Here is a 26,877-nt window from a genome sequence, read left to right on the forward strand (position 1 = left end):
ACCTGACAGTCCTTGAGGAAGATAGGGGTGTAGTTGAAGACGAGCTCTTACCCAATGAGATCAAGAGACTATTCATGGGTGGGTCTGCTGGAATGGCTGGGTTCGAGTGCTCCGAGTACCTCAACCCGCAGGATGTATCATATTGCAGGTGTATGTGTCGTCCATATGCCATCATCACGGAAACCAGCGAATCAAGGAGCACACTGCGACCAGTCGCAACACAACTAAATTATATCTGACGCGTCCCAAGACCACCACTGTCCCAAACCTTTTGCTACGGGAACCATCTTCGGCGCAAACGACGGAAGCCCCTTCAAGACTCGCAAGCGCGATATCCATCCTCAAGAAGGGCGTGATGGAACCTGCCGCAAGCGACACATTACAAACATATGAAAGAGAAAGGGAGGGGAATCTTGGAAAAGAATATATAAAAAAGACTCCTGACGTCCACAACTGTTGGACCTGCTCGACCATGCACCGACCTATTGCGCCTAACGACGGCCGTGAGATCGGTTCATGCTGCCCTGAAGCTGCTCAACCTCCTGCTCAAGCTGTTTGATGATGGCGTGGCTCTGCTCAAGATCCTTGTTCAGACGATCGCGCTCCGAGATGAGCTTCTGCTCCCATTGTCTGAATCGTTGCTCCTCAATCTTGACCTGCTCGGTGAAGCGCTTGCGCAGGGCCTCCTCCTCCTCCTTGAACTTGGGGTTATCAAGCTTCCGTGGGCGGGCCTCGCCAAACTTCCGCGTCTCCATCTGCTGTGCGCGGTACGCCTCGTAGTGGTTCTCCTCCGTGGTGTGGATAAGATCAAGCATGTGGGTACGGATCAGAATAGCGCGGAGCTTCTTAAAATCACAGTGCTCCTCATTCTCCACCTCGGCAACGCCCCAGGCATATTGACGTCCCTTGACAGTGCGGCCGTCGTTGGTCTGAACATCCTTCTCGGAACCAATGACGGAGAATGGCATAGCAGCGATGAGGCTGCGGGCGTGGTTGAGAGCGGCCTCATCGTCATCCTCAAGCGGGGGCTGGTAGATCTTGATGCCCTGAGCCTCAATAACGGCGCGGACCTAGATGGTTAGCGGTCGGTTAGATATTCGAACAATGGACATACCCTCGACTTGAACTTGGCCAGATCTGCGGGGCTGAGGGTATCCGCCTTAGCGACCACGGGAATCAGGTTCACACGGGTGCAAAGCCTCTTCATAACCTCGATATCGAGCGGCTTCAGGGTGTGGCCGGTCGGCCTGATGAAGTACAAGCAAGCGTGGACGCGCAGGTCAATCTTGTCGGTACGGCGGGGTTGTTGCTCCTGGAGCATGTAGGACTCGTGCTGGTCATCCAGGAACTCAATGATGGGTTGCCATGAGTCGCGGTTGTTGACATAGTCTCCGAAGCCGGGGGTATCAATCACGGTGAGGCGCACTGTCGCGTGTCAGGGGCAAGGGTTGATGTCGCACAGAAGGACAGCTGTACCTTTGAAGAACTTCTCCTCAAGTTCAGCCTTTGTGATCTCGATCTCCACGGTCTTGTCGACCTGCTTGTTGTGGCGCTTTTTGTGGTCGGCGTAGTTCTTGATCGTGGTGGAAAAGAGGGTGTTGATGAAGGTGGTCTTTCCAAGACCGGACTCGCCAGCGACCTGCAGTAACTATTAGGTACGAGCCCCTCATACAAATATAACGGTGCGTTTGTACCATTATCGTGAATGCTGCACCACGCTTTGCAACAATCTTGTGTCTGTCTACTGTCAGGTGTGGACGAGGGGGTTGATTCTTTCAGGAGTGCATACCGCTGGTTCGGCAACTACAGAGACAAGTTAGCACACTGTTTCCAGCTATCTTTACACACAAATACCCACATTGGCAATGCCAATTGGAGATGCTGACTCGGCCATGGTGTTGTCCCTGGTGCAGCTGTTTCGTGAGAGTCTGCAGCTTGTCTCAGCAACGGATGCACGAGCGGGGCAGACGAGATATATTACAATAGAGAGAGAAATAGAGGCTAGAAGAGCCTTCGTAAATCGGAGCGAGCGTTGTGGTTTCGAACGGTGGGAAGCGTGAAGCAGCAGTTGGGGTGGTGTTGATGGATAATTGCGCTGAGTCCCCTTTCTCACTTCGGCAAGCACCCTCCCTGAACAGCGCTAGCGCGTTGGCGAGCGCGATGGGTGGTGGCCCGAGCTTCCACTTTCAGAAAAAGTTGGAGATGGGATGCCGCGATGGGCCGCCGCCCGAATCGACGTAACGCTTGAAGATGAAGACGGATTTTCAGGTATGTTTTGTGCGCGAGTGCTGATCTAATGTTGCTGACGTGAAACTCCAGTTCTCCAACCTCCTGGGCACCGTCTACAGCAGAGGGAACCTTCTCTTCACACCCGATGGCACATGTCTGCTTTCGCCCGTAGGAAACCGGGTTTCCATATTCGACCTTGTAAAGTGCGGATTGCCTCCTGCGTGGTTATGATTACTTTGCTAAAACGCCGCCAGTTCTAAATCCTATACCCTTCCTTTCGCACATCGTAAAAACATTGCCCGTCTGGCGCTCAACCCTCGTGGAAACCTGCTGCTCTCCGTCGACGAAGATGGCCGCGCAATCCTCACAAATGTTCCCCGCCGCATAGTTCTATACCACTTTTCATTTCGAGACAATGTCTCAGCTCTCGCCTTTGCGCCCTCCGGGCGACACTTCGCAGCAGCCGTAGGACGGAAGATCGAAGTATGGCATACACCGTCTACGCCGGACGTAGCGGATGGAGATTTGGAGTTTGCGCCCTTCGTGAGGCATCGGATGTATACCGGGCATTTCGACACAGTGCGGAGTTTGGAGTGGTCATCAGATTCGAGATTCTTCCTTAGTGCTTCAAAAGACATGACTGCGAGAATATGGAGTATGGACCCCGAGGAGGGCTTTGTGCCCACGACACTAGGCGGACACAAGCTGGCAGTGGTGGGCGCGTGGTTTTCAAAAGACCAAGAAACGGTGGGTACGGTCATGGGCTCGGAGACGTAGATCCGGAATACTGATCTGTCTCATAGATATACACAGTGAGCAAGGACGGTGCACTCTTCATATGGAAGTACATGCTTCGATATGACGTCCCTGAAGACGCGGAAGAGAACGACGAGAACATGCAATGGGGCATTGCAGACAGACACTACTTTCACCAGAACCAAGCAAACCTCACCTGCGCCGCCTTCCATCCCGACTCCAACCTCCTCGTCACGGGCTTCTCCCACGGTGTCTTCATGATCCACGAGCTCCCCGACTTCAGCCAAATCCAAACACTGAGCATCTCCCAAAATGACATCGACCACGTCGTCATCAACAAAACAGGCGAATGGCTCGCCTTCGGCGCCTCCAAGCTCGGCCAACTCCTCGTCTGGGAATGGCAATCTGAATCCTACGTCCTCAAACAACAGGGGCATTTCGACTCTCTAAACTCCATAACGTACTCCCCCGACGGCCAACGCATCATCACCGCCGCCGACGACGGCAAAATCAAGGTCTGGGACGTCACGTCGGGCTTCTGCATCGTCACCTTCACCGAGCACATATCGGGCGTGACGGCCTGCGAGTTCGCCAAACGCGGCAACGTGCTCTTCACGGCGAGTTTGGACGGCTCCGTCCGCGCCTGGGACTTGATCCGCTACCGCAACTTCCGCACCTTCACGGCGCCCTCGCGGCTCTCCTTCTCGTCGCTCGCCGTCGACCCCAGCGGCGAGGTCGTCGCAGCGGGATCCATAGACTCGTTCGACATCCACATCTGGAGCGTGCAGACGGGTCAATTGCTCGATCGACTATCTGGCCACGAAGGACCCGTCTCCAGCCTCGCCTTCGCCCCGGACGGCAGCACCCTCGTCTCCGGCTCTTGGGACCGCACCGTGCGTCTCTGGAGCATCTTCGCTCGCACCCAGACCTCCGAGCCGCTGCAACTCATGGCCGACGTCCTGGCCGTAGCGTTCCGGCCGGACAGCAAGCAGATCGCGGTCACGACGCTGGACGGGCAACTCACCTTCTGGAGCGTCTCGGACGCGACGCAGCAATCCGGCGTCGATGCACGCAGGGACGTGTCGGGCGGCAGAAAACTGTCGGATCGCCGGACGGCGGCCAACGTCGCGGGAACCAAGAGCTTCACCACTGTCCAGTACAGCGCCGACGGCAGCTGCGTGCTCGCGGGCGGCAACAGCAAGTACATATGCCTGTACGACGTGGTGTCCGGGGTGCTGGTCAAGAAGTTCACCGTCAGCGTCAACCTGAGCCTCGACGGGACGCAGGAGTTCCTCAACAGCAAGTTGCTGACCGAGGCCGGGCCGAAGGGATTGTTGGACGAGCAGGGCGAGGCGTCGGATCGTGAGGATCGCATCGATACGAGTCTCCCCGGTGCGCAGCGGGGTGAGGGCGCGAGGAAGACGAGGCCTGCGGTCAGAGTACCCGGCGTGGCGTTTTCGCCCACCGGACGCAGTTTCTGCGCCGCGAGTACCGAGGGCTTGCTCGTGTATAGTCTCGATACGGGCGTCATGTTCGATCCGTTCGATCTCGACGTTAGCGTCACGCCGGCTTCGACGCTCGAAACGCTCAAGCGGTGCGAGTACCTCAAGGCGCTCGTCATGGCGTTTCGCCTGAACGATCGCGGACTCGTGCGCGCCGTCTACCAGGCGATTCCCATCGGTGATGTGGGGCTCGTTGCGAGGGAGGTGCCGCGCGTCTATCTGGCGAGGTTGTTACGGTTTGTGGCCGTGCAGGCGGATGAGAGTCCGCACGTTGAGTTCAATCTGCGGTGGATTGAGGCGCTGTTGACGTGGCATGGGCGGTGGATGAGGGAGAATCGGGGAGGGCTGGAGGCCGAGGTGAGGAGTGTGGAGAAGGTCGTGAGGAGGTTGCAAGGGGAGATTGTGAGGGTCGCCGAAGAGAATGTCTATAGGGTTGAGTGGATTTGTGGGATGAAGAGGGAGGGGAAGGAGAGGGAGAGGTTGGCGATAGAGTTTGGAGGGAGAAGGGAGGAGGAGGAGAGGGATGAAGTTATGGTTGATGGGGAGGAGGAGGGGAGTGAAGGCGAGGGGGATGGAGAGTGGATGGGGTTTGAGTGATTGAGGGAGTTGTTTTGATATCTGTATGCATGGATGGATACGTTGTGTGTAATGTTCACGGCTCGGGACTTGGGATAACGGAAAAGGTTTGATGAAGTAGCTTTTTGGTCCAACAACAATCTTCTCAGTTTAACGACTATTCGTCCCAACTGCCTTGCGGTCCACACCCAATAACTTTTCACGGTATACACAAACAGCTTACCTCGGCACCGAAGACTCACAGAATGAAGACACCTCGCCAGCAACAGCAACAACAGCAATAGCATTTTTGAGATCCCCTAACCCAACAACAATCATGCTACCATCAACAATGCTCAAAGCAACCAAAAGCGAGAAGAAGACACTATATGCAAAGGAGCCAAGCGAGAGAAGTTGTACCCACAAATAGAAGACGGAGTGCATGTGATGCCCATCCCCTGGGTCCAACATGCACGCAATCCGCACCCCGCGCTTCCCACGGATACCAGCCCCGGCCGGGCACATGAGCACGGGAGTGGGAGTCCACATCGACCTGCGAACGCAATCCGAGTAGTCCAGTCTGCGGGATATCGCGCGTGCAAGGTGAGCGTCGTTAGCCGTCCCGAATAGGAGATCCGTTATCAGACAGTGCTCGAAAGCGTACCAAGCGCGCGAAAGCTGGCTGACCGTCTTGCTCACCCCCACTCCACTGCAACGCGTATTAATCGTACTCATCCTCGGCATTCCCAGATCGGTGAGAAGTCGTTCAACGCGTAAGCAGCAACCGCACACATGACCTCTTCACCACGCAACACAATTCCTCCTATCAACTCTCCTCACTCTCGACCCCCTGCTTCCAGTCGCTGGCTAATCCACCACCATCCCGTTTTCCGCACCACTCAGGGCCCCCAATGCGCGCTTCAGCTCCTCCTCGCTGACCATGACAGTCCCCGCACGTGCCGTGCTCAGATAGCTCATTTCGACGGGACTTTGGATTGAGCCACGCGTGCCTCCGACAAGGCGGCCTGCCACACCGCACACGATACCGGTGCTCTCCATCGGTAAGCCGCGGAGATCGAGGGTGATGGGGATGAGGTAGTCGTCTTTGGAGCCAAGCAGAATGTCAGATGGGAAATTAGGGACGAGGGTGTGATCAAGGAGCAAAGACGCGGGCTCGGTGTCGGTGAGCGTGAGGGAGAGAAAGCGCGGATGCGGTTGCGTGATGAGGCATTTGACGAGGCCGAGGTGCAGAGCGTCGTCTGCGGCGCTCGTCATGCTGCTACGGTTGCGGGATAGGTGCATGCCGTTGGAGCTGTCCCTTCGACCGGCACATTGGACAAGGCGGAGGTCCGGGTCGACCGTAGGGATGATGTTGCGGCGTTTGAGGGTGGCGAATGTGCGGGTTTGGAGTTCGGAGACGGTGGCGGGAGGAGGGGTTCCGGGGGTGGGAGGGTCGATGGAAGAGGCGGAGAGGTTGCGGCCGTGATGGGTTGGGTTGACGTAGGAGGACGTCTGGTCTTCGAATTGGAAGCCACGTTCTTCCAAGGCTAGGACTACTTGGGCACGATGCCTTTGGGGAACGAGAATGTAGTCTGAAAAGTAGGTGGAGATGAAGAAGATGGGACTGTGGTATCTTAGCTTCACTTCATCTTGGTGTTGCTTGGGGCACTCACATTCCGGCCAAGGCAAGGGGAGAGGTAAGTTCCAACACGCGTTGTCCGGCATCGAGGCCCTCACCGTCCACCTGCATCACCACGAAATCCTCGTCTGTGATTGAGATTTGGGCTTTTGATGCCTGGTTGAGAGCCTCGCGTGCAGGAACAAACAAGTCTCTGGCCAGTGTTCTCGAGCAAACGACGGAGCATTCAACGGGAGTGACTGAAATGTTCACAAAGGGGTGCTCATACGGCCAGCCTTTCGGCGGCTGCACGGCTCCGTTTCCATTAGCAACGTCATGACTACGGCTCTCATCAGGGAGGAGCAGTCGAAGTATCGTCTGTAGGAAGCTCGAGTAGAGGTGCAATGGGATGTGTATCAGTGCCAGTTGAGTATCCTTGAAGGTAATCATAGCGTTAGCTGAGGTTCATGAGGCGAAAACCAGCGTGGGAACGCGGAGTATAAAAACGTGTGCCTCGTGCAGATGCAGGATGGTGGCTGCGAGACATAGCTCAACCTTGCTCAGCCAAGTATAAGACATGGCCCATGCCCGCTCCCCAAAGCGATGCACAAGGAATGCGTATCACGGATGACGAAAGGTACATACAAGGAACTGGATGTGTGCACTCAGTAAAGTCATGGAAGACTCCATTACGTGCAACGAGAGATTGATAAGAATAGGGGAGACGGCTCAGGGCTAGCTTGGCAATTCCGAGCTGGACGGATGCCTGCAGTCACCGGCGTCCAGGCTTCCAGGGGCGTTTGTGGGGTATGGGAGATCGGATCGGGCGGCAGATCCAAGGCTGGGGGCACCGTTGGGGATCCAGGAATAAGCAACGGTATCGATTCGGAAAGCGCAGCCAGAAGGAATATGCACCCGAGATGGGCGGTGATAGGCAACGTGGCTGGCACGAGGGAATGGATCGAAGATGCGGGGAAAAGATGCGAGATGGAAAAGTCACCGATTGATATGTTCTTGTCCAACGGGCCAGTGAGAGGTGTCGTTTTTGAAGTTCATACCCAGAAGTGGTGGGGGCTAGCCCCTCGCGTGGAGGCGTAGGAGAGCTGGAATGGTGAAAGACGGGTTGGACCGAATTGTTGATGCAAGCACTCTGCCTTTAAGGACCGGAAAGGGGCAATGGCGTGAAGGTAGAGTGACAGGATCGATAGGTGGACGAAGGCCGAATCCGAGATGCAGGCAGAAGAGGGTTTGGGATGGATGCGAGGGGCAAGCAGGTGGACGGCGAGCCTGGGGTAGGAAATGCAGCGTGGGGAACCAAGTCCAGTTGCCGCAATTGGTTCGGACGCGGGAAGAGGCAGCTAGACCCTGTTGGACTGTCTCTTTCAGGGCAGCGTTCCAAGGAGCAGCACCAGCACGAGGTCGGAATCGAGGCGTGGGGGGAACAATGAAGTGGCAGTGGGATGGTGACGACGCAAAAAGTAGGGCGGGGAACGCGGGGTGACACGGCTAGGAACGGAGACAAGCGCTGGCAAGGGCGAGATGGGCGGAAGAGATGGAAGAGGGAAAAGAAGAAAAAGGAAGAGAGAAGGGAGAGACAAGATAATATAAAGGTGAGAAGGCGATAGAAGAGTCAAGGGGAAGAAAGGGCTGGACGCTAGGGCTAGTAGTAGACTATCTTGTTGGTTAGCAGGTGTCATGGAAGATTCGGGGTTTGGGCTCCGAATGAATGACTCCTCCCAGAAAACCACGGCCATGCTTGTTGATGCTGGCGCTTGAGGCGAGCATTGTCAAATATCCAACAGGGTCGATTTCCTTTGTTGTCTGGTGGCAGCGGTGGTGGCAGTAGTGGTGCTGGGTCGTCCCGCTGGGTGTGTACCAGGTATGGCGTAGGATGCGCTGCTTGAGGTGTGCTCGCGGGGGGTTGTGGTCCGTGCGCCATACTGTAGAATTGAAGATGCAACTCCCCTTTCGTAGATATCTCATGCGGACTTCGGCGCTTCCATGCAACCCCTCAGCGAAGCTGGGAGGGGCAACTCCGTACAACACGACCCCCACACACCTCCCTGTGGTACTACAAGTACTCGTATGCAAGACACAAGCCTGGATATTAAATAAGCTTGCGCGCGTAGCGCCCTGAGCATCACTCCGCAGCTCCCGCACAGACCAACAGTGAAAGGCACTCCCCTTGGCAAGCGGTGCGCCAACCACCAACCCCACGGGTCGCCCTCTCCTCGTCGCCAGCACATCGCACATCCTCCTCGCTCTGTAAGTATAGTACCTCGCATCTATCGTACCCCAACGGGCCTGCCGACCTATGATGCGCCCTGGGATTTGCAGACGTCGCTCGTCACTTCGCCATTGGAAACCGAGCTACAGTTGCTCGTAAGCCCGCTTTTCGTCTCCAATGATGTCCTTGGCCGCCTGCCCCCTGAATCACATCTCTGCTGTCGCACTGCATTTTCCCCGCCTTGTGTCTTTTCCCCCTTCAATCTCGTCAGTGATTTCCTTCTGTCACGCTTTCTCCGCTGAGGCGGTAACGATCGTCCTTACTGGAGTCTATCTACGCGGATGTATTGGATTACCTGTAGATCGACTGTTTGCGTTGGCACGCTGTTGTTCAGGTCCAGAGTATTCAAAGATCAAGGCATCCGTAGAGGTTTCATAGATTCGATTTTCCTTTTCCTCAATCTACCCTGTAAAGGGAACTTTGAATACACTTTGACTTTTTTTCCCAGAGTAACACCCCCCCCCCCCCCCGTCTCCCTTTTTCACCAAGAATACTACGATAAAGATCTCAACCTTCTGTAGAAATCGACTAGTAAATACACTTCAGACGATTCGCATGCACAGGTGGGAAACAAGACGCAGTCCCTTCAAGTCAGATCCACAATAGCATCATGATTCAACTCACACGGCTTGGACCCCAACCCGACCACAAACTGCCTCGTCAGCAACGCGCCCCCAATCGTCTTCGCCGCCTCCCTGGGCCCCGTCCCCTCCACCACCGTATTCACATCCTGCGCAAACACAAACACGTACCACGTCTTCGACTCCTCCCTCCCCATGCGGATCGAGTTTCTATATACGCCCCTGTTCGGTTCGATGTTCTCGCTGTCACTCCCGTCGTCACGGAGCTCCAGGAGACGCTTTTCTCTGTGGTTCGACCAGAGGAGGACGAACACGTAGAGAGTTGGGCCGCGGAAGAGGGCGCCCGAAGGGTTGACGAAGCTGGCTTCGATGAGCAGCGGTTCGCTGCGTGGGTGGGCGTGGTGATGGTTTGGGTCGGTTACGGGTGCTGAGTCTAGGGAGACCTTGTAGCTCTGGAGGTAGTGGACGTTCTGGTACGTATCCGTCGCGCTGTGCGTGAGGCTGCGGCTGCCGAGGGTGCGCTCGTAGCTCCACGTTGTCCTGCCAGTGAATGGTGTTCCCGGCGAGGGAGCATCGTTGAAATCGCTTTCGAAGCTGGCACGCTCGGCACTGGTCAGCTCGCCGCTGTTGGGCACAGTTTGGCTGCGTCCTCGGTCGATGAGATCGGCGTCGTCTGAGAGTAAGGCGATGACGGCAACTGCGGCAGCGGTCGCGAAGAGGCCGGCTGCCGCATAGCTGTCCGTTGACGCTTGGACTTCCAGGCCGGTGCAGCAGTTTTCCGAGCCGTCGGGATCTGCGAACGGGTTGCTTGTGCCGATGCTTGCATCGCCGCCTGCGTTGACCGCCTCGACCGCTCCAGCGATTTCCAGAGCAAGTGCAATCAGGCAGAGAATGACCTTCCACCAGGGATCCTCAAAGGGAAGAGGACCGTGGGTTCCGCCATATGGAGGGATCGGCAACCAAAGCATCGACGCACCCTTGAGAAACATTGGATATGTAATCGGCTTCTCGTTCTCCGTGGGCAACTCCCTTGGGACAATCACCGTCCTGACGTTGGTCTGGAATGACCCCTGCGGGACATTGACGGTGAATGTCTTCGTGGTCTTGTTGTACTCGATGCCAAGGACGAATATCTTCTTGACAATTCGCACGCTCTTCGACGAAGTACCTGATTGCTGCTGGACAATGAAAGAGACCAACGTCTCATTGCTTGCTGCCCTGCTGAAATTTCCTTGAAAGATAGACTTGAACGACGCTGACGACCTGGCTGACCCGCCAGGAGGCGAAGATCGACTGTACCTCAAAGTTATGTTAGGATCGGCCACACCCTCTACATAGACCGTCAGATCCGTCAAGGTCGACGATCCGTCATTTCGGACCTGAACGTTGATGTTCTGGATGCCGAAGTTGGAACAGAATATCCCATCTGGTGTCATGAAGTTGCTTTCTGGAAATGTGCTGTAGGGTCGAAAAGGGATGCTAACCGGCACTGCCGCTCGTGCTCTTACTGGCTCCGTTCCTATTCTAAGAGGTCGATTTAGAGCAACGATAGCCAGACCTCCAACGACTGCATTCTTCGCATCAATCTGTTCAATGAAAATAACGGCAGCCGAGGCATGCTCCGGATCATGGGGCAGTTGCACTGCCGCGCTCACGTTCTTCTGTTCCTTGGGCTTCAAATCCTTAAACACCAACTTCCCTCCAAGGCCGTCGAGGTCCGGGATGGGATCCCCAGCGCTGAAATTCGATATGAGACCGAACTTGGTATCAGCGGTGATGTTGCGTTGGACGAGAGCGTCTCCGCCGAAGAGCCTGATAGCCGCCTTGAATTCCCCGTCGCTCGCTCGGCGGGCAATTACCGTTGAGTACGGTTCATTGGGAAGTCCTGCAACGACAAAGGATCCCAAATGCGGTCGTCTCACGACAGATGGTGGCTCAATCACGTCGATATTGTGCTGAGCAACGTGTCGGTCGTGAATGTCCCAGTGGCTGTCCGATGTAAAGGGGCTGGGATCCTCCGGAGCGCTAATCTCGCAAATAACACAGAAGTGGCCAACAACAATGGGTGTCCATGGACTCAGGCACAGCACCTCTTTCGTCTCTCCAGCGTCAAGGTCGACAAAGCTCTGCCCCACAAGTAGACTCATTCCCTTGGTAGGGACGGTGGCCATATCGCAAATGTAAAACTTGGTGATGGCACCAGCGACTGGCTGGCTGCCAGTATTTCGAACCGAACATAAGATGAAAATAGGCCGGTTGACAAAGGGAACCGCGGGTCTTGAATCGTCAGGCGCATACTGAAGGTAAATATTTGGGTTGAGCCAGAGGGGAAGGGCGGCATCATCACGCCCACCAAAACGCAACTCGGCCATGGCAGTCGCACGGTTTGTTGAGATATGAACGAAGAGCAAGGACAAACAGAAGGATAGAGCGCCTTAATCAACGAACTTACCACGGCACTCCACATGCCCAACACCCCGCAATACCGTAAGTGTATGAGCCAACCGGAGTTACCGCGGAACATTCACATGGTGTGTATAACTGTGTAGTCGTATGACGTGCGCGTCAGCAGCCGTAGGACGTAACGGAAGTTACCATAGCCATTTTACTTACAGTACATGATTTGCGCTGATACTTTTGATCTTGATTTAGCCTCTGGACCTAGCACTTCGGTCAGTGTAGCCTGTTTTTCCCCACCACACCATCAACAACCCCGGTGGGTGACTGTCTGGGTATGGGTCCAGGCTGGCAGAGGCTGTGGAATGGGGCCATTCGGGACTCTCGTTAGCCTTGGCGATGCCTGATGAGACGGGCGAGCGAACCTGAGCAGTCGTGGCCGTGGCTGAGTCGGGCTTGATTTTGACAGCGCATCTGACTTCACATTCCTTTACCTACGTCCTCACATATCAAAACATAACAAAAGCCGTAGCTTCCCCGTCCAGATCAATCCATCTTTTTCGATAACGCCAGAAAACGCCTTGCTTATGCACTCCCCTCGCCGATCTTCCAGAGTCTACCTCCGCAGGTCTCAACCGTTGCCTTCTTCTCTCGAAATTATGCGTCTACTGGCCCTGCAGGGCGAGCTTGTCCTCTGCACTTCTGTTAGTCTGAGGGCAAGGTGGGAGCCGACATGAAGGACTCACTCTGCTGCGTGATGAGAAGGCCGTAACGCTTCTTAATCGTGACGCGGTGCCTAAACACTGCATGTCAGCCATCTTCACTCGCAAAACTAACCCTGCATCACCCATTTTTCCAATCTCAGCCTCTCCCTTCCCTGTATTTCCATATTCCCAGCTCTTCCTCAACGCCAGCTCTTCCGCAACAAAAGCCCATATCCAGAATCTACCCAAGCAAATGTGCGTCCATACCTCGAGTACTTGTCATCTGGAGAAAATCTGGCCGGATGCGCCGACTTCGAAACCTCGCCGTTGACCACTTTTTTCAGGGTGTAGACGCGCTTGCCAGAGGCGTCGAGGGTGTACATGAGATGCATGCTGCAGTCGAAAGTCAGCTTTCCGCGTTGTGGGATATCGACGAGGCGAAGAATGAGAGTCGGGAGGACGTACGTGACGGTTCGGTCTTAGAGTTTCGTCGGACGACGTAAAACTAATCTAGAATTTACAGAGGCGCGGAGTGGTTGCGTGGTCACCGTCGTCGTCGTGGTGGTAGTTTGTCGTTTGCATTTTCTAGATCGCGACTTTTTCGGATGAGACCGAGCCAATTCTTGGCACTTATCCCTGCCTTGCGTGGAACGCTAGCGATCCCCGCAACCACATCTTGGCATGTTTGTCCTCTTTGCATCCCAGCTTCCTCTAAGCTCCACATCATCATCAAGCACCGGTCGACCTCTTGTTGTAGTTCCGCATTTTCAATCCGCCATTCTCTCGCATAATCCTTTGTTCTGCAGGAGGCGAATAAAGCGATCTTCAATTTCACAATGGAGCTCTTCAATCTCCTATTCCTCGCCCTGGGATTCCTCACATTCGGCGCGAACGCGCAGTTCGGTTTCTTCGACCAGATGTTCGGAGGCGGAGGTGGAGGACATCACCACCAACAGCACCAGCAACAGCAGAACGTTAGGAGCGATAGTTCGTGGTATCAAGCGCAGTATGAGAACGGTGAGCACTTTATATTCCTTGTCGGATTTTCCATACTGGCTCTCGTTAACCTTACGTTGCTTGGGTGCATATGCAAGAGCTATGAAGCGTGCTACGAACTGAGAAGGGGAAATCTGCATGTTGGTGAAGATGGTGCTAATGTCATTCCTGCAGCACCATGTTCCAATTACCTCTGCCCCGGCACTCTTTCCTGCGTGCACTTCCCGCATCACTGCCCCTGCGCTTGGGATCAGGTGGAAGATAAAGTCGAACTGGGCCAAGGTATTGCGGTGTGTGCTTCCAAAGGCGGTTATAAAGAGGGGGAGACGTTGAAGAAGATTGAGTTGGCGAGGAAGGGGTTGTTGTGATCTTCATGAGGAAGTGGTATGCGGAGTTCACACGGAGGGGGCTATCTAGAAAAGCCGAATCTTCAAGATGGAAATCACGAAATGCGAGGCGTTGCGGAGTTGTCAACGTTCGGATTATAATGTGGATAGTAATACCATCATCATAAGTCATTGGCCATGCGTTCCACATAACCTACTGTTCCAGCCAGATCCTAGATACCATGCCTTAGATCCTGGAAACCAACCCAAACACCCTGCTAATCGTTCAAAAATCTTACCCCAGACGCCTCTGAGTCTTCACGTCTTGGTAACAAACCGATACTGATACAGCTGCTTCTCTCCCGCTTTCTCATCGGCAACACCACACTCCTGCCTTCCCCACTCCCGCATCAGCACTCTACCCATAAACTCCTTCTCTCCCTTCAGCTTCCCTACACCTTCTGCCCACTGGTCATCCCTTTTGCCGACTATCAACTTGGAGCGCTTCTTAAGCATCTTAGTCAGCATGGCCGCCAGCCGCTCATCCATATCTCTGTTGACGGCTTCGAAGTCTGCGCGCTGGGTCTCAGTTTCCTTGCGTAGACTCTCGATTGTGACGGTGAGGTTGTGGTTTTCGGTGCGGAGAGTGTCAAGCTCGGACTGCAGAGTGGCGGATATCTGTGTCCTCTTGCGAAGAGAGGCGGATTCGGATTTGAGAGCCTTGATGTCTGAGGCTTGCTTCTTTACGAGTGCGCGCAAATTTGCTATTTCAACGTCTTTACTATCGGTGTGAGCGGGTTGAAGGGAAGGCTCGCCTTCGGCGTCGCTCTCCTCTGCGGTCTTTGACTCAAATTCCTTCTTAAGCTTGTTCAACTGGTCATTGACTCTCTTTAAGTCTTTCGCAAGCCTCCTCTTTTCGCTGCGTTCCGCCTCTAACATCGCGCCCACCTTGCGGACCGCATCTTCTGCCTTCGATCGCACATCTTCCATCTGCGCATCGTGATCCTCAACGAGGCCGTCATGCTCGGATTGCAACTCGTTCAGTCTTGACTCGGCTTCAGCCTTCAGCTCCCTCATCCTGTCTAGCTTCCTCTCAAGATCAGCAACCCTTCTGTCTGCCTCTTTCCTTGTATCATCCAACAGCTCATTGGCTGCGTCCAAATCGATCTCGAGCCTTTCCACATCAGTTCGCGCTTTTGAGCGGTCGCGATGCACCTCAGCGAGCTGTTGGCGCAACGACGATACGGTGGCCTCGAGACCTTGTATCCGACCATTTGCTGCAGCTAGGCGTTGCTCGAGAAGGGACTGATCTGCAGAGTCTAAGGGCGCCTGCTCTCTCTTCGCCAATTCAGCGCGTAAGGAATCCAGCTGAGTTTTCAGTGCAGCATTATCTGTCACTAGGCTGAGAACATGGCCCTTAGCGCCCAAATCCGGTGATTCCGAAGGAGACGCATGGCCGGCCGACCCGATATCTTTACGAGCATTCTCGGCATCTTGACGAGCAATTTGCGCTTCTTTAGTCGCCTTTTCCATCGCAAGTTGAAGGCCTTCCGCCCTGGCCTGAAGACAAGAGAGTTTTTTGTTCAGTTCATCTCGTTCCTTAGCGAAGTCCTGCTCAAAATTGTGAGAGCCTGCCGAATGGGCACCTTGCACGCTATGTGTCTGCTGCTCCTTCGGCTGGCGCATTTGATCTAACTCAGTACGCAGTTGATGAAGCATCTGATCTTTCCGTTCAGCTTCCTGTAGCATGGCTTTTCTGTTTTCTTCAGAGGCTCTCAGCTGCTGTTCAAACTCCTCTCTTTGGCTCTGCAGCTTCGATAAATTCTGCAAACGCAATTCTTCGCCGTACTCCTGCATTCTAGCCTCGAGTTCCTCTTCCTTTTGCTTGATCTGCGCTGCAGCATTCATGTTCCCGGGTTGTTGCCCTTGTCTCCGTTCCTCCTCCTCCCTCTTCAATGCAGCAATCTCCTCTTTCTTCTGGAAATTCTCCATGCGTGCAGCATCTAGCTCGGAGCGTGTATAAGAAAGAATGGTTTCGAGCTCGGTGATGCGAGTTCGTGACGCGAGCTCTTGTTGCTCCAAGCGGGCTCGCAGTTCCGCCAGTTGGTCGTGCTGGGCGTTATCATCTGGGATCTCGGATTGTGTCACTCGTTGGGGAGCGTGGTGAATGACGGTCTCTTGGGTAGGCTTGCGCGGGGTCTCGTAGTCTTCGACGGTTGGCTGTAGAGATCGCGCTTTCGAACCTGTAGGCGTCGGGACTTGTAGGAGATTTCCCTTCATAATCTTCAAAGGTGTGGATGTTATGGCTCCGGGCAGGTCGGTGTCGGGCAATGCACTCAGATAGCTCATCACTTTTTCCTCGTTCTCCATTGACGCGACGGAAGGTCCGTCCACCGGGTCTTCCGGGCCTCCATCCTTCTCCCGCAAGGTGGGCGAAGCCGATGCACTTTGCGATGCTACGCGGTCGCCCGTTGTGTCCTCCAAAACAGCTCTATCGCCTTCCTCGGTCGCGTCTTGTACGTTCGTATGTTGCGCTGCGTCTCCGCGCACTTGTTCCACGCGTGTGTTGGCTTCCTTGCGCGACTTGATATGCGATATTGGAAGGTCGGCAGTCATCCAATAGGTCATGTTCACCGTGAAGTCTTCTGGTCCACCAACGTCGCTCGTATCCACCACATCCACTTTTGGCGCATGCTCTTCTTCCATCCCACTAGAATCAAAGGTAGAGTTGAGTCCTAGCGCGTCTAGATCGACTTCATATTGAGAACCTTCTTCGGAAGCGGGGTGATGCGCTGGGCTAGGCTGCGGCGAACGATACCGCGTTGGACTCGCGGTATACGAAGACTGTGAGCGCGGCATACTTCATAGTACTTGCAACCAGTTATGAAAAATGTCTTGCTGTGGTGAAATGGGGTAAGAATTGGTCGCGTCGCACGCGGATTGTTTGTTGTGGGTGATGATGTTGCTGTGCCGGCGCTGCTGAGGTAAACAGTCTTGGCAAGGTACCGTTAGGGAGGGGAGGCCTTGAGAGCATATAGTTGTGCTGACATAGAAATATCATCTTTGAAACAACCCGTGCCAACCCACTGTTATTATTGATAAACACATTGGTTTCCTATGGAAGCACGTGTCTCACTTCTTCTGAGACCGGACACTCATCTCACGATGTCCATGAATTCAGGGCAACCTTAAAGACCTAGGACGAAAAGACGTTGCAACCGCTAGACTACAGTAAACGCTAATAAACCCCATCATCGCAAGTCATGTACGTTCACCTTCCAATATCTCCCAGTCAGCATCTCCTCCCAAGCCTCTTTTATGTATCCAGGCTTTCCACCCTGGTTCCGCTCCTGCAAAGGCGTCGTCTCCCCAAGCATTATTCCAGTGCAAAATGTCTTTGGCCAGAAATTTGCGGGTTGGTCCGGGTAGATCCTCAACCCCTTCATATCTTGCATCCTCCCTCAGTTGGGCGAGTATGGTACAAAGCAGGTTGTAGTCATCTACTGGACCCCTGCCGGAGCCTCCGCGGACGCCTTCCTTGAAGACAAGGTTCTCCGTCTTGCCTCCACCGAAGATGTCCACGTATTCCTTCATGAGAAGGCACGTCTCGTCGATTTGCCGAAGGGTATCATCTCTTCCCATGGCTACTAGGATGCCCTTCTCCTCCGACTCTGCAATATCCTGAAGGACGTCTTCAAACGTCGATCTGATGGCAATATTGTTTTGGTACAATTTCTTACCCTCGTCCTTTGCGAGAAATGACCAACCTCCCACGATACTAACAACCTTCCTCTGGAGTCGCCGCTGGAAGTAGAAGAAGTAATGGCAGAGAAGTGCTATGTCGTCTGTGTTCAGTACGCGGTCCTCGATCCACGAGCACCCATACAGTACGTTGTCCTCCAGCTTGCGGATACGCCTCCGAAGGTTGATCTCTGGTTTCCAGAAAGGAAAGAGGCGGAATATGCAGCGTTGAAGGTTTCTGAAATGTTTCTTGGATACAACGATGGAGTCCTCTTCCCGTTTCGCCAAGGGATACCGCCCCGGAACAGCTTTGGCTGGAGGGTGCTGATTATCGGTGAATTCGACCTTGAAGTGGTCTGGAGCATCGATTTCTGCTTCCGAGAACATCCACTGAGGGATAAGGAGACATCGGTCATCTGTCTTGTACCTTCGGACCCTCATCAACAGCTTTACGAGGTCTCGGTGATCGGAAGCCGCAGGTATTTTTTGCCCCATATGTGCTGCGGACTGCTGCAGCTTCTCGCCCAGTCTTTGGGTCTTTCCGGTTGCACTTTTCGATTGTGGCAACACCTGATCCCACTCCACCCACATACAACTTGTTGCAAGCACCGTACCAAGTTCTCTCACTAGCCTTAGTGCATCGTCCAGACTGCCATGTTCCCGGATGGCGGAGACCACAATGGCTGCTGCTTGTTCAAGGTCGAAGCGCGTGCGGGTCCGAATATAGCTTTTCAGGTCCTCCTTAGATACTTTGCTTGAACAAGCAGCTAGGTTGGCAGCGAATCGTTTTAACTTCCTGGAGTGCACTGGTACCTGGGTACAGGTCCCACGCATCTCAGTAGCCCTCAGGTACTCTGCAGCTTTTTGGATGACGATCTCAGGGGGCTGGTAGTCTCTCAAATCCTTCATTTTGTCCAAGACAATAGCGTCTTCAAGAGCCTGCGTGAGTCCAGAGGCTGTACTGGACGGTCCAGTCTCTGTGCCCTCTTCATTATCGATCTGCAACCAGACTACTCCTTGAGGAATACGAAGCTGTGCCGGCGCACCCTTGTCCAATACCATTCCCCATCTCGTTTGAAGTGTGTATGGGAGTCTCACTGCCATAGTCGCAGGAGCACCAGGAACTGAATGTGGGTATTGTTGACAACGGGCGCGAGCTTCCGCTGCTGGATCGAACTAACAGGCTGCAGAGAGTCCTTGTTGTCGTTGCAAATGAATGGACCTTGTCGATTTTGGAGGGTATTGAGCGGAGGAGTGGGTGGATCGTAATCACTGAGGAATCGACCGATTATGCAGAAAATTGGCTACTGCAACTACTACATAACTATTATAGCTAGTAAATAATAAACAACCAAAAGCAACTCACAAGGCAGCCGTGAATGAGCCCTGGATCGGCACCACTGTCCAACTCTCCTGATCAAAGTAACCACTTAGCGCACAGTCACGGCAATGAGTCACTGTTCAAAAGGAGGTCAAGATCCGGTCCAGTCCACGTTTGTGCCAACTTCACACAGGAGAAAGAGTCAATTTAAGGGCGGAGCCGATCCTGACACTCACCCCTCAGCCACTGCCGCCCTTCTGCTTCTTGTTGCGACACTCATATGGGACTTACCTTAGATGCATCTTCTCTGCGAACGCCTCATTGCACAGCCACACATCCCTTTTTGTGCCACTTGCTTCGCCACCTGCACGATCTGCTGCACAGGTATCCTGTTAGTTCGCGTGTTCACTTGGTCACAGTCGTCTGAGCCGACTGATGACCCTAGGCTTTTCCTACGCTCAGTATCGCATGCAATGTCGTCCAGTTTTCGAGGAGCCAAGAGTTATACAATGTCTACTTCAATAGACTCTCACAGCACGGGTCGAGGCAATTTCAAGGAACATTATTAAGCTATCAGAAGCAAATGCTAGTTGAACAACACATCTGAAGGCTTTATGGAAATATGGCTGTATGGTAACTCCGATTTCGAGCACGACGAAATCGAACTCTCGCAATGCACGGTCAGGAATTCGTCCAAACGCCAGCTATATGCATATGGGAGTCCCAAACAGAGGCGACACCAGAGTATTTTGACCATGTGCAATGATAGTCGAACCCGACTCATGGAACTCAAGAAATCCGACCCTGACACGTTTTGGTTCGTTTTTTGGGGGATTCAGCATAGAAAAACCTGTCAATACAATATCATGTCGGCAAATGGATTTCATTTTTTGTCAGCTTGCGATCAGATCTATGGTTCAGATCAAAAAAGACTCAGATATGCTCCCAATTGGCTCAGGGCTTCCAACCACGTTCTGTTCTACGCAACTCCTCGCATAGATCTGCGCACCCCCGCAAGCCTCCGTACAGAAAGACCCGTCCCGTTCAAGCCGCAGCCGGGATGCCCTTCACATGTAGATATGGTATGTATATACCGAATCTTCCCCTTCTCGACCCTAAACAGATGAGAATCGGGCGTTGGTTCATTACTTGCACGGTCCAGGCCGGGGAACCCGACGTAAATATTCACAGCGCCCATCTCGACATCGACAACGTAACGTCGGTCAGTTACCTTGATCGTATTCGGCAGTCCTAGGTTGCACGTATTATTTCCCGTGAGTCCGGAGTCGGTATACGCACCCCCTTCCAGTCGGGCGCATGGGGTCCCGTACGGAACGGTGACATTTGCATTCGCGAATCGGTCGAAGTACGCATCACCGGCCGCTTTGATAACGGCAGGGTCGTCGTATTCCTGTGCAGGAATTGGGTCCCATTTCTCGAGCGAATTGTAGTAAGCGTAGCCTGTCGCGTTGAAGAGCCAGTCTCCGGCATCCGTCACGAGGGTTTCGATCTTGGTTATCTTTGCTCCGTCTGTCTCCATCCTGGTGCCAATCACGTAGGGATGGGAGGGATCAGTGACTATGATCTCAGTGAACGTGGTGCAGCGCACTGGATCGTGGAAGCTCCGGTTGTGCGCGAGTTTGAGGGGTTTGGAGAGTATGCCAACGCGGATATCGACCGGTTTGAACTGTTCGGTGTAGGTGGTGTTTGGGATGAGACCAGTCATGGCCGTGTAGAGGCCTCTGGATTGGGCGTCGACATATTGTGACGTTGTGTTGCGGAGGTAAGCATAGCCGCAGTCTGCCAATGTTGTCCCTGCTAGGGCGATGATAAGGAGGAGTGGAGTCGCCATCATAAAGAGCGTTCATAAGGGCTATTCAGCTCAAGTGAGTGAGAAGCCTCGTTGCAGCTGCTTGACACCAGCATACTACACGTTTTGTACACTCTCGCCAGATGATTCGAGCTCTGAATCCAGACATATGCCGACCTCTTCCATCCCTACTGCAATCTCACTCCTTGTTGCCTCTCCAATGGCAGACTATCATTTACATTCTGTCTCTCAACGATTCCTTTTTGCCCATGTTCCAACAGCCTTCGAACTCATCAATTACATACAAGGCACATTCATGAGCTCTTATGGGAATTCGAGATATCCATGTTTTTGCATATTAACTGTATATCTGTGGGGCCGGCTTTTGCATTCATCTGCAGGTACCCTGGCTCTACCCCACATTTGGTAAAGACAGTGGACTCAGTGAATGGCCCAGGGTGAATAGTGTGCGGCAGATCGACATAGCCGCGGAAGGACAAGTGCACAACCGAGTTGGAACTGGTGACGGCATACTGCAGTTTTGGACGTGCGATTAAACTGGCTGGACTTTTAGGGAATTGACGGTCTTTGCCAGTGCCTTGGTAGCGCCTCGTCATAGAATGATTTGCATCAAAACGGATATCTACTTATCACCCAGTTAGACTATAGCCAATAGAGTTGTGCTGGCTAGATGATTTAGCCTGAGAGGAATCGTGGGCTAGTGTTTAGATGTTAGTCGGACGTGGAAAACGGCAGTAGCCGTTGATCTACCTACTACCTAGGTATTGTCACACTTGTCACAGACCTCCAAGAGATCCATACTGGTCTAGGTTCAGCAGAGGAGTGATGGGTGTGTATCCTTGTTAACATTCCGGAAAATATGGTACCCCTCCGAATCTGGGTGCACCACGGCTATCGAGCCATGTCTGCAGTTGAATTTCAGCGTAAAACCACATGTGATAAACCTCGGGGCGTAGCACTTCCACATCAACCACTTCGTCGATCCTGTAGCTAGCCCATTGGCACCAACACGCTAACACGACACACAGGACTTTGGATTACATCATGCTCAGAAACAAAAAGAATCTATACGCCGGCGCAATGACTATTCTAAGATGTGAACAAGAGGCCATGCTACGAACCCCTTATGGACAATAAAGTTAGAAGCCTGGCCGTGATTATACCTCTTACGGTTGCCAAAGAAGCCCATGACGAGCACAAGCTCACATATGCAGGAGAGAAAATATCCTTCATCTCCTTGCCTGTATTCCTCTCTATTCACCTTCCATCACCACATCTTTTTCGATCTTCATCTCGCCTCACTGAACCCCGTTTACACTTAGAACATCAGCGCAACACCAAACACCACGCTCGCACCAATCATAGCCAAAAACCTCAACGGCACCTCAACAGCCACACCCGCACTGCCATTACCGGCCTTCTGTCCGCTAGGCACACGCGTAGGACCGCCCTCGCCAGGCTTGGCCTCGCTCTCACTCGGCTCGCCTGCAAAGTGGGATCCCGGTCCATCAAGACCCACACCGCGTCCAGCACCCTTCTCCATGTACTCCTTCGCCTTGACGGGAATGGCGGGGAGGACGGTGGACGAGACCTCCCACTCGTCGTCGGCGGGCGGGCACTTGGAAGGAGTGCCGTTCTGCTTGTATCCGCCGTCGCCTTTGGGGTTGGCCGTCTTGGCGTAGGCCTTCATGAGGCGGTCAAAGTCGGCGTTGGGCTTGATGTTTCCGCTGCCGTCGACTTCAACGAGGCCGAAGCCGTTGGGCTCGACGGTGTATTCGTAGACGAGGCCGCCCGAGTAGACGGGCGTCATTTTCGTCGAGTACAGCGCAGCAATTTCGTTCCACTCGCGGGTGTTGGTGATGCAGCCGAATTCGGACAGGAAGAGGGGCACCGGGTAGTCCTTGTAGAGCTGGACTTTCTTGTCCCAGCCGGATTTCTGGAAGTCGGAGGGATCGCACCAGGAGTAGTCGTTGAAGGCGAAGAAGTCGGCGCGCTCCGAGTCGTCGCCGCAGTCGAAGAAGAGGGCTTGCTGGTGGATGTTCTCGGCGACGTCGGCGGCGGAGTAGCCGACGGGGATCTTGCGGGAGTGGCGGTTGCTGATGTACGTCTTCATGTCGCGGGTTACGGCCTTGATGTAGGTGGCAGCAACAGTATTGTTCTTGGCATTGATAACTTCGTTTCCGGAGAAGAAGAGAAGAAGGTTGTTGTAGTCAGCGAATGCATCAATGGTAGCGAAGACGTTCTGGAGGTAGACATCGTTGTACGAGCGGTGGAGGGTCTCCAAACTTTCACGGTTAAGGGAGTATTTGGGTGTGTTGGCATCTAGTGCAAGGTAGATGCCAGCATCATCCAACATTTTCATGCCCTCGTCGTGGTTCTGGGAGTTATCGATCGTGTACACACGGATTGTGTTGATACCAAGTTTCTTGAAGTTTGCAATGTCACGCTTCAGACCTTCAATGTCAAGCAAAGGATCCTTTGCATCCGCAGCTCCACCTGGGACCCGTCAGCATTTCATCTAACTTGATAATTCTGATTTGAATTCTTACCGGGCTGGTATGCTACGCCTCGCACGTAGAACCGCTCATTTCCTGCAAAGAAAGCATTTCCTCTGACTTCAATAGGCGTGAGCTTGCCTTTCGATTGCCTGGGCAGGACATTGGCAAATGCTGGAACGAAGAATGCCCCAAGTAGGGACAAAGTAGCGAAAAATTTCATGGCAGCGACAGTAAGAAAGGAAATTGAATTAATAGAGAGTACTGGAAAGGTTCAAAGGTCTGATTTCAAGGAGTGACTGGAAGCAGGCGCAGAAGAAATGGCATCTAACGACAAGGCATTGGGGAGGTGGAAAGTCAAAACAGGATCTGGGACGACTGATATCTGGAAAAGGAGCGTGTGCTAATTCTCTCGGCGCCAGCGGTCCACCTCCGTGCGGAACATCACAAGAAAATGCCAATCCCGCGAATCTGTCTGGGTACAATCCGATGGCCAGGGGAGTGGACCGTTGGCGGCTCTCAGGGCCATGCCGCGACGGGGAAGCCAAGCGGCCCAGAGTCGAGTGGTGATTGTGAGAGGCGGGACGCAGCCTCCGCCTAGCCCTCGTCAGGGGGCTCAGCTCCAAAAGTCAAAATAATAGGAGAACCGCGGGCCCACGAAGAGTACACTGAACGCGTGGCCGTCCTTCCAAGCAGGCGAAACAGCCTCGCTCAGAGTCGCTGATCATTTTGTTGAGAATCCCGTTGGATGATTTCGCCAATCTTCCAATTTCATCCCGCTCCCCCCTTTGGCAAAAACTTCCGAACATCTAGCCAAGAACGCAACACAGCCAACGAACTTTGCCATCTCTCCCTGAAACCCGGTCTGATGCGCCTAAGGAAGGAGAAAATCTCAGACAAGGAGTGGGGGTCGCTGAAACGGGATCCCCACCAGGAAATCTCCAGGACATCGAAAACGAGCACAACATGGAGTCGCTGAGAGAGTGTGGTGTCCTCCGTTGAGTGCCCTCAAGAACAGCAAGTCGATGGCAACGGCGGGACCTCTTGTGTCAATGATGGGGGCCGTGCCTTGGATGGATCCTCGTTTTTATGAAGGTGCCCAAGGAAAACGTGCACGGCAGGCTTGATAAACGGCGATGCCGCCCTCGCCGCGAGGCTTTGTTCCCAAGGGTTCTCCGCAGACAAAATACTGATACACTTACCTGCTGCTTGAAGACGACGCAAACGGATCGGGATTCGCTGGACGACGGCGGATGAATAGACCATGGACGGGTTGTCGCAATTACTGTGTAGCAAGACGCTGAGATGCATCACCGTGTGTTGTTGATGATGTCGATCCAAGGATTATATCCCGGTTATACTGACTAGCCTGTATGGGATGGCATTCACGTGAATACGCGTGATTGTGTAAGAAGAAACCATCTGGATTTGTCGATGAAGCCCATGCGAAAGTACATGATGTCTCAATATTCATGTCTGGTATCGAATACTCATTCTCATCGGTCATCAAGCTTAAGTCGAGTCTCAGTCACCATCAGCACCCCTCAGACCCCAGGTGCCTGTGCGAACTTCCCGAAAGGTCCTCCTGTACGGCTGCGAGATACCTTGATACGACGACCTCAAAGCTTTCCTGAATCCCTCAGAGGGACCTCTTCCCACGCCTTCGTCATCCCGGCATTCCTGACCCAGTGTGGCATTCCAGCCTCCACAGCGTCAATTACCATATGCGCCAACAGCCTCCACATATCACCCTTAATCATGAATCCTTCCTCGCCTTCCCACTTCCTACATACTTTGTCTCCGTTGGCCAGCGCTCTAATGAACTTGCTTACATGGCCGTCATCGGGGAACTTCCTTGCTCTCTCGAAGACGTCGTCCCATGGCGCATCTACACCATGAGAGGGTTTGTAGTTCGTGATTTCGTCAACGAGTAGCTTTGCGCAGCCACAAGCGGCGTACAGAGCGAGGTCTCCGCGAACCTTCCATTCGAGAAGGCGAATCTTGTTGGGGGTAGAGAGCCACGGTTGTTTAAGGAAGGAGGAGAAGAAGATGCTGCTGTTGATGCAGTGCATGTGGAAGAAGTCCATTTTGACTTGGTGGGGAGGGTTTTGTGCGGCTCCGGTGAAGTACGCTGGATTTGTGAGCGTGTGGATATCTCAGAGTGTGGGGAGTGTAAAGGAACATACCAGCAGCGTTGATCATCTCAGCAACTTTCTTCTCGAGGTCACCCTCAGAAACGTGGTACTGCCTTGCATACTTCAACATTTGCTCGGGAGCCCGCTTCAGAATCCCATTGCGGATCTTGTTGTCATCATCATAGTGAGCAGCAGCACTTAGCTCCTTATCCGCTCTGATCTCCTCCAAGAGCTGGACAATGCTCTTCCCAGAACCCCCGTCCGTAGTCTTTGGATCTTTCTCGGCACCATAGAACAACTGGCCGATCCAGTCCCCATGCACAGCAGCTTGCGCCAGAGCTTCTGCAATAATAACCGGTTGCTCAAATTCAACACCGAAACCGAGATGGATAAGAGGATGCAGAAAGCCCGCGAACATTCTCACGAGCATATCATCAGCGCGCTCGTCGCCTTTGAAGACGTACTCGTTCAGTACGGCTTGCCAGCCTTTCTTGTCGATCTCGCCCTGGAAGAAGGCTACGAAGTCGTGGTAGTATTTCTCCTTGCCGAGATACTTGCGATAGTTCGCTGGGTCCTGCATGTCTTCCACGATCTCCTTTTCAAGTGGCTCTTGGGGACGCTGGTAACTTGCATTGTTGTTGTATCCCTTCTGAAGCTCATCAGGGGTAGCCTTTAGGGCAAAGAGTGTGAGAAGGTGGTGAACGATATGGTTCTGGGCATACGTTAGCCTAGTTGCATGTAAGGATGGAGGTATGGCACGAACATGGAACCCTTTGAAGTTGAAAAAAATGTGGAAGTTCTCATGGTTCTTTTGCAACAGCTCGCTAGCTTTCTCTGCGCTCTCTGTGCTGATTCCCGGTAGAGAGAAAGCAGCATTCGGACTGGTGGTGAGATGAACTCTCGATGAGGTGGCCATAGTTCGCGTTCCAAGCGTAGCAGTGAGTCGTTGCGATGGTATTGTTCGAACGCACGATCTATGCGATGTATATCTGAGTGCTTGAACGAAAAAAACGTTGAAAGCCTGGCTAGATATAGGCCTCACCAGCATCGAGAAGCTAAAGTTGATCGAGTCGAAGACTCGTGTTATTATACGAAGTCGGGCAGTGACGAATGACGTCGTGCTGTTTCCTACTGTGGTATTTACAGTAGCTACATAGGGGAGGTACCACCAAAACGTCCGAGTTCGGTGTTTGTACGCACTCGATATGCATTGCTAAAGGACGAAAAACATTACCTTCATGGCAACACTGACCGGTCATGCGGTTTGTTCATTCAACCTTGACAATTTCCTATTGGAAGTCGTGAAGGAGGGGTGTGAGGCGGGGTCTGTTGGGGGTAACGCTGCTTATGCGGGGAATGATCGAGAACTTGCACAGATGACAAACCCTTCATGTCCACGAAGA

At 53.4% G+C, this 26,877-nt stretch overlaps 12 protein-coding genes across 12 annotated transcripts; 3 read left to right on the forward strand and 9 right to left on the reverse strand.

The window, feature by feature from the left end:
• Positions 1 to 207: 207 nt before the first annotated feature.
• On the reverse strand, positions 208 to 2,087 carry EI97DRAFT_418405 (Septin). The gene is made up of 7 exons (XM_033796954.1): positions 1,982 to 2,087; positions 1,859 to 1,928; positions 1,790 to 1,803; positions 1,695 to 1,737; positions 1,477 to 1,639; positions 1,115 to 1,425; positions 208 to 1,070 (listed from the first exon to the last, which is right to left on the reverse strand). Exons 2-7 carry the CDS (start codon positions 1,892 to 1,894, stop codon positions 492 to 494), a joined length of 1,146 nt encoding a protein of 381 aa, XP_033654012.1. The 5' UTR covers positions 1,895 to 1,928; positions 1,982 to 2,087; the 3' UTR covers positions 208 to 491.
• Positions 2,088 to 2,211: 124 nt separating this feature from the next.
• EI97DRAFT_398288 (WD40 repeat-like protein) lies at positions 2,212 to 5,194 on the forward strand. The gene is made up of 4 exons (XM_033796389.1): positions 2,212 to 2,268; positions 2,320 to 2,432; positions 2,484 to 2,976; positions 3,033 to 5,194. Exons 1-4 carry the CDS (start codon positions 2,251 to 2,253, stop codon positions 5,082 to 5,084), a joined length of 2,676 nt encoding a protein of 891 aa, XP_033654013.1. The 5' UTR covers positions 2,212 to 2,250; the 3' UTR covers positions 5,085 to 5,194.
• A 596-nt stretch (positions 5,195 to 5,790) lies between these two features.
• Positions 5,791 to 7,559, reverse strand: EI97DRAFT_41024 (uncharacterized protein). The gene is made up of 3 exons (XM_033796700.1): positions 7,306 to 7,559; positions 6,716 to 7,095; positions 5,791 to 6,666 (listed from the first exon to the last, which is right to left on the reverse strand). The coding sequence occupies exons 1-3, from the start codon at positions 7,348 to 7,350 to the stop codon at positions 5,910 to 5,912; spliced, it is 1,182 nt and encodes a 393-aa protein (XP_033654014.1). The 5' UTR covers positions 7,351 to 7,559; the 3' UTR covers positions 5,791 to 5,909.
• A 693-nt stretch (positions 7,560 to 8,252) lies between these two features.
• On the reverse strand, positions 8,253 to 9,223 carry EI97DRAFT_41022 (uncharacterized protein). Its single transcript, XM_033796698.1, has one exon. The coding sequence runs from the start codon at positions 8,911 to 8,913 to the stop codon at positions 8,344 to 8,346; it is 570 nt and encodes a 189-aa protein (XP_033654015.1). The 5' UTR covers positions 8,914 to 9,223; the 3' UTR covers positions 8,253 to 8,343.
• EI97DRAFT_433310 (uncharacterized protein) lies at positions 8,687 to 9,408 on the forward strand. The gene has a single exon (XM_033798363.1). It carries the CDS (start codon positions 9,068 to 9,070, stop codon positions 9,323 to 9,325), a length of 258 nt encoding a protein of 85 aa, XP_033654016.1. The 5' UTR covers positions 8,687 to 9,067; the 3' UTR covers positions 9,326 to 9,408.
• Positions 9,409 to 9,533: 125 nt separating this feature from the next.
• EI97DRAFT_458404 (uncharacterized protein) lies at positions 9,534 to 11,699 on the reverse strand (the record flags this gene model as incomplete). Its single annotated transcript, XM_033800907.1, has 1 exon — positions 9,534 to 11,699. The coding sequence occupies one exon, from the start codon at positions 11,697 to 11,699 to the stop codon at positions 9,534 to 9,536; it is 2,166 nt and encodes a 721-aa protein (XP_033654017.1).
• A 543-nt stretch (positions 11,700 to 12,242) lies between these two features.
• On the reverse strand, positions 12,243 to 13,204 carry EI97DRAFT_433312 (putative ribosome biogenesis protein nop10). The gene is made up of 5 exons (XM_033798364.1): positions 13,095 to 13,204; positions 12,897 to 13,022; positions 12,672 to 12,721; positions 12,351 to 12,619; positions 12,243 to 12,283 (listed from the first exon to the last, which is right to left on the reverse strand). The coding sequence occupies exons 2-4, from the start codon at positions 13,019 to 13,021 to the stop codon at positions 12,591 to 12,593; spliced, it is 204 nt and encodes a 67-aa protein (XP_033654018.1). The 5' UTR covers position 13,022; positions 13,095 to 13,204; the 3' UTR covers positions 12,243 to 12,283; positions 12,351 to 12,590.
• A 152-nt stretch (positions 13,205 to 13,356) lies between these two features.
• EI97DRAFT_433313 (uncharacterized protein) lies at positions 13,357 to 14,146 on the forward strand. Its single transcript, XM_033798365.1, has 2 exons — positions 13,357 to 13,646; positions 13,800 to 14,146. Exons 1-2 carry the CDS (start codon positions 13,466 to 13,468, stop codon positions 13,991 to 13,993), a joined length of 375 nt encoding a protein of 124 aa, XP_033654019.1. The 5' UTR covers positions 13,357 to 13,465; the 3' UTR covers positions 13,994 to 14,146.
• Positions 14,147 to 17,170: 3,024 nt separating this feature from the next.
• EI97DRAFT_433315 (uncharacterized protein) lies at positions 17,171 to 18,820 on the reverse strand. Its single transcript, XM_033798366.1, has one exon. The coding sequence runs from the start codon at positions 18,794 to 18,796 to the stop codon at positions 17,213 to 17,215; it is 1,584 nt and encodes a 527-aa protein (XP_033654020.1). The 5' UTR covers positions 18,797 to 18,820; the 3' UTR covers positions 17,171 to 17,212.
• A 1,028-nt stretch (positions 18,821 to 19,848) lies between these two features.
• Positions 19,849 to 20,868, reverse strand: EI97DRAFT_494056 (uncharacterized protein; the record flags this gene model as incomplete). Its single annotated transcript, XM_033802377.1, has 2 exons — positions 19,849 to 19,863; positions 20,041 to 20,868. The coding sequence occupies 2 exons, from the start codon at positions 20,866 to 20,868 to the stop codon at positions 19,849 to 19,851; spliced, it is 843 nt and encodes a 280-aa protein (XP_033654021.1).
• Positions 20,869 to 22,071: 1,203 nt separating this feature from the next.
• On the reverse strand, positions 22,072 to 23,824 carry EI97DRAFT_41268 (1,3-beta-glucanosyltransferase gel1 precursor). Its single transcript, XM_033796769.1, has 2 exons — positions 23,394 to 23,824; positions 22,072 to 23,340 (listed from the first exon to the last, which is right to left on the reverse strand). Exons 1-2 carry the CDS (start codon positions 23,560 to 23,562, stop codon positions 22,163 to 22,165), a joined length of 1,347 nt encoding a protein of 448 aa, XP_033654022.1. The 5' UTR covers positions 23,563 to 23,824; the 3' UTR covers positions 22,072 to 22,162.
• A 922-nt stretch (positions 23,825 to 24,746) lies between these two features.
• Positions 24,747 to 26,853, reverse strand: EI97DRAFT_433318 (uncharacterized protein). Its single transcript, XM_033798367.1, has 3 exons — positions 26,238 to 26,853; positions 25,526 to 26,186; positions 24,747 to 25,470 (listed from the first exon to the last, which is right to left on the reverse strand). The coding sequence occupies exons 1-3, from the start codon at positions 26,388 to 26,390 to the stop codon at positions 24,959 to 24,961; spliced, it is 1,326 nt and encodes a 441-aa protein (XP_033654023.1). The 5' UTR covers positions 26,391 to 26,853; the 3' UTR covers positions 24,747 to 24,958.
• Positions 26,854 to 26,877: the final 24 nt, after the last annotated feature.

This window comes from Westerdykella ornata, assembly GCF_010094085.1.
Source record: "Westerdykella ornata strain CBS 379.55 unplaced genomic scaffold EI97scaffold_10, whole genome shotgun sequence".
NCBI classification, from domain to species: domain Eukaryota; kingdom Fungi; phylum Ascomycota; class Dothideomycetes; order Pleosporales; family Sporormiaceae; genus Westerdykella; species Westerdykella ornata.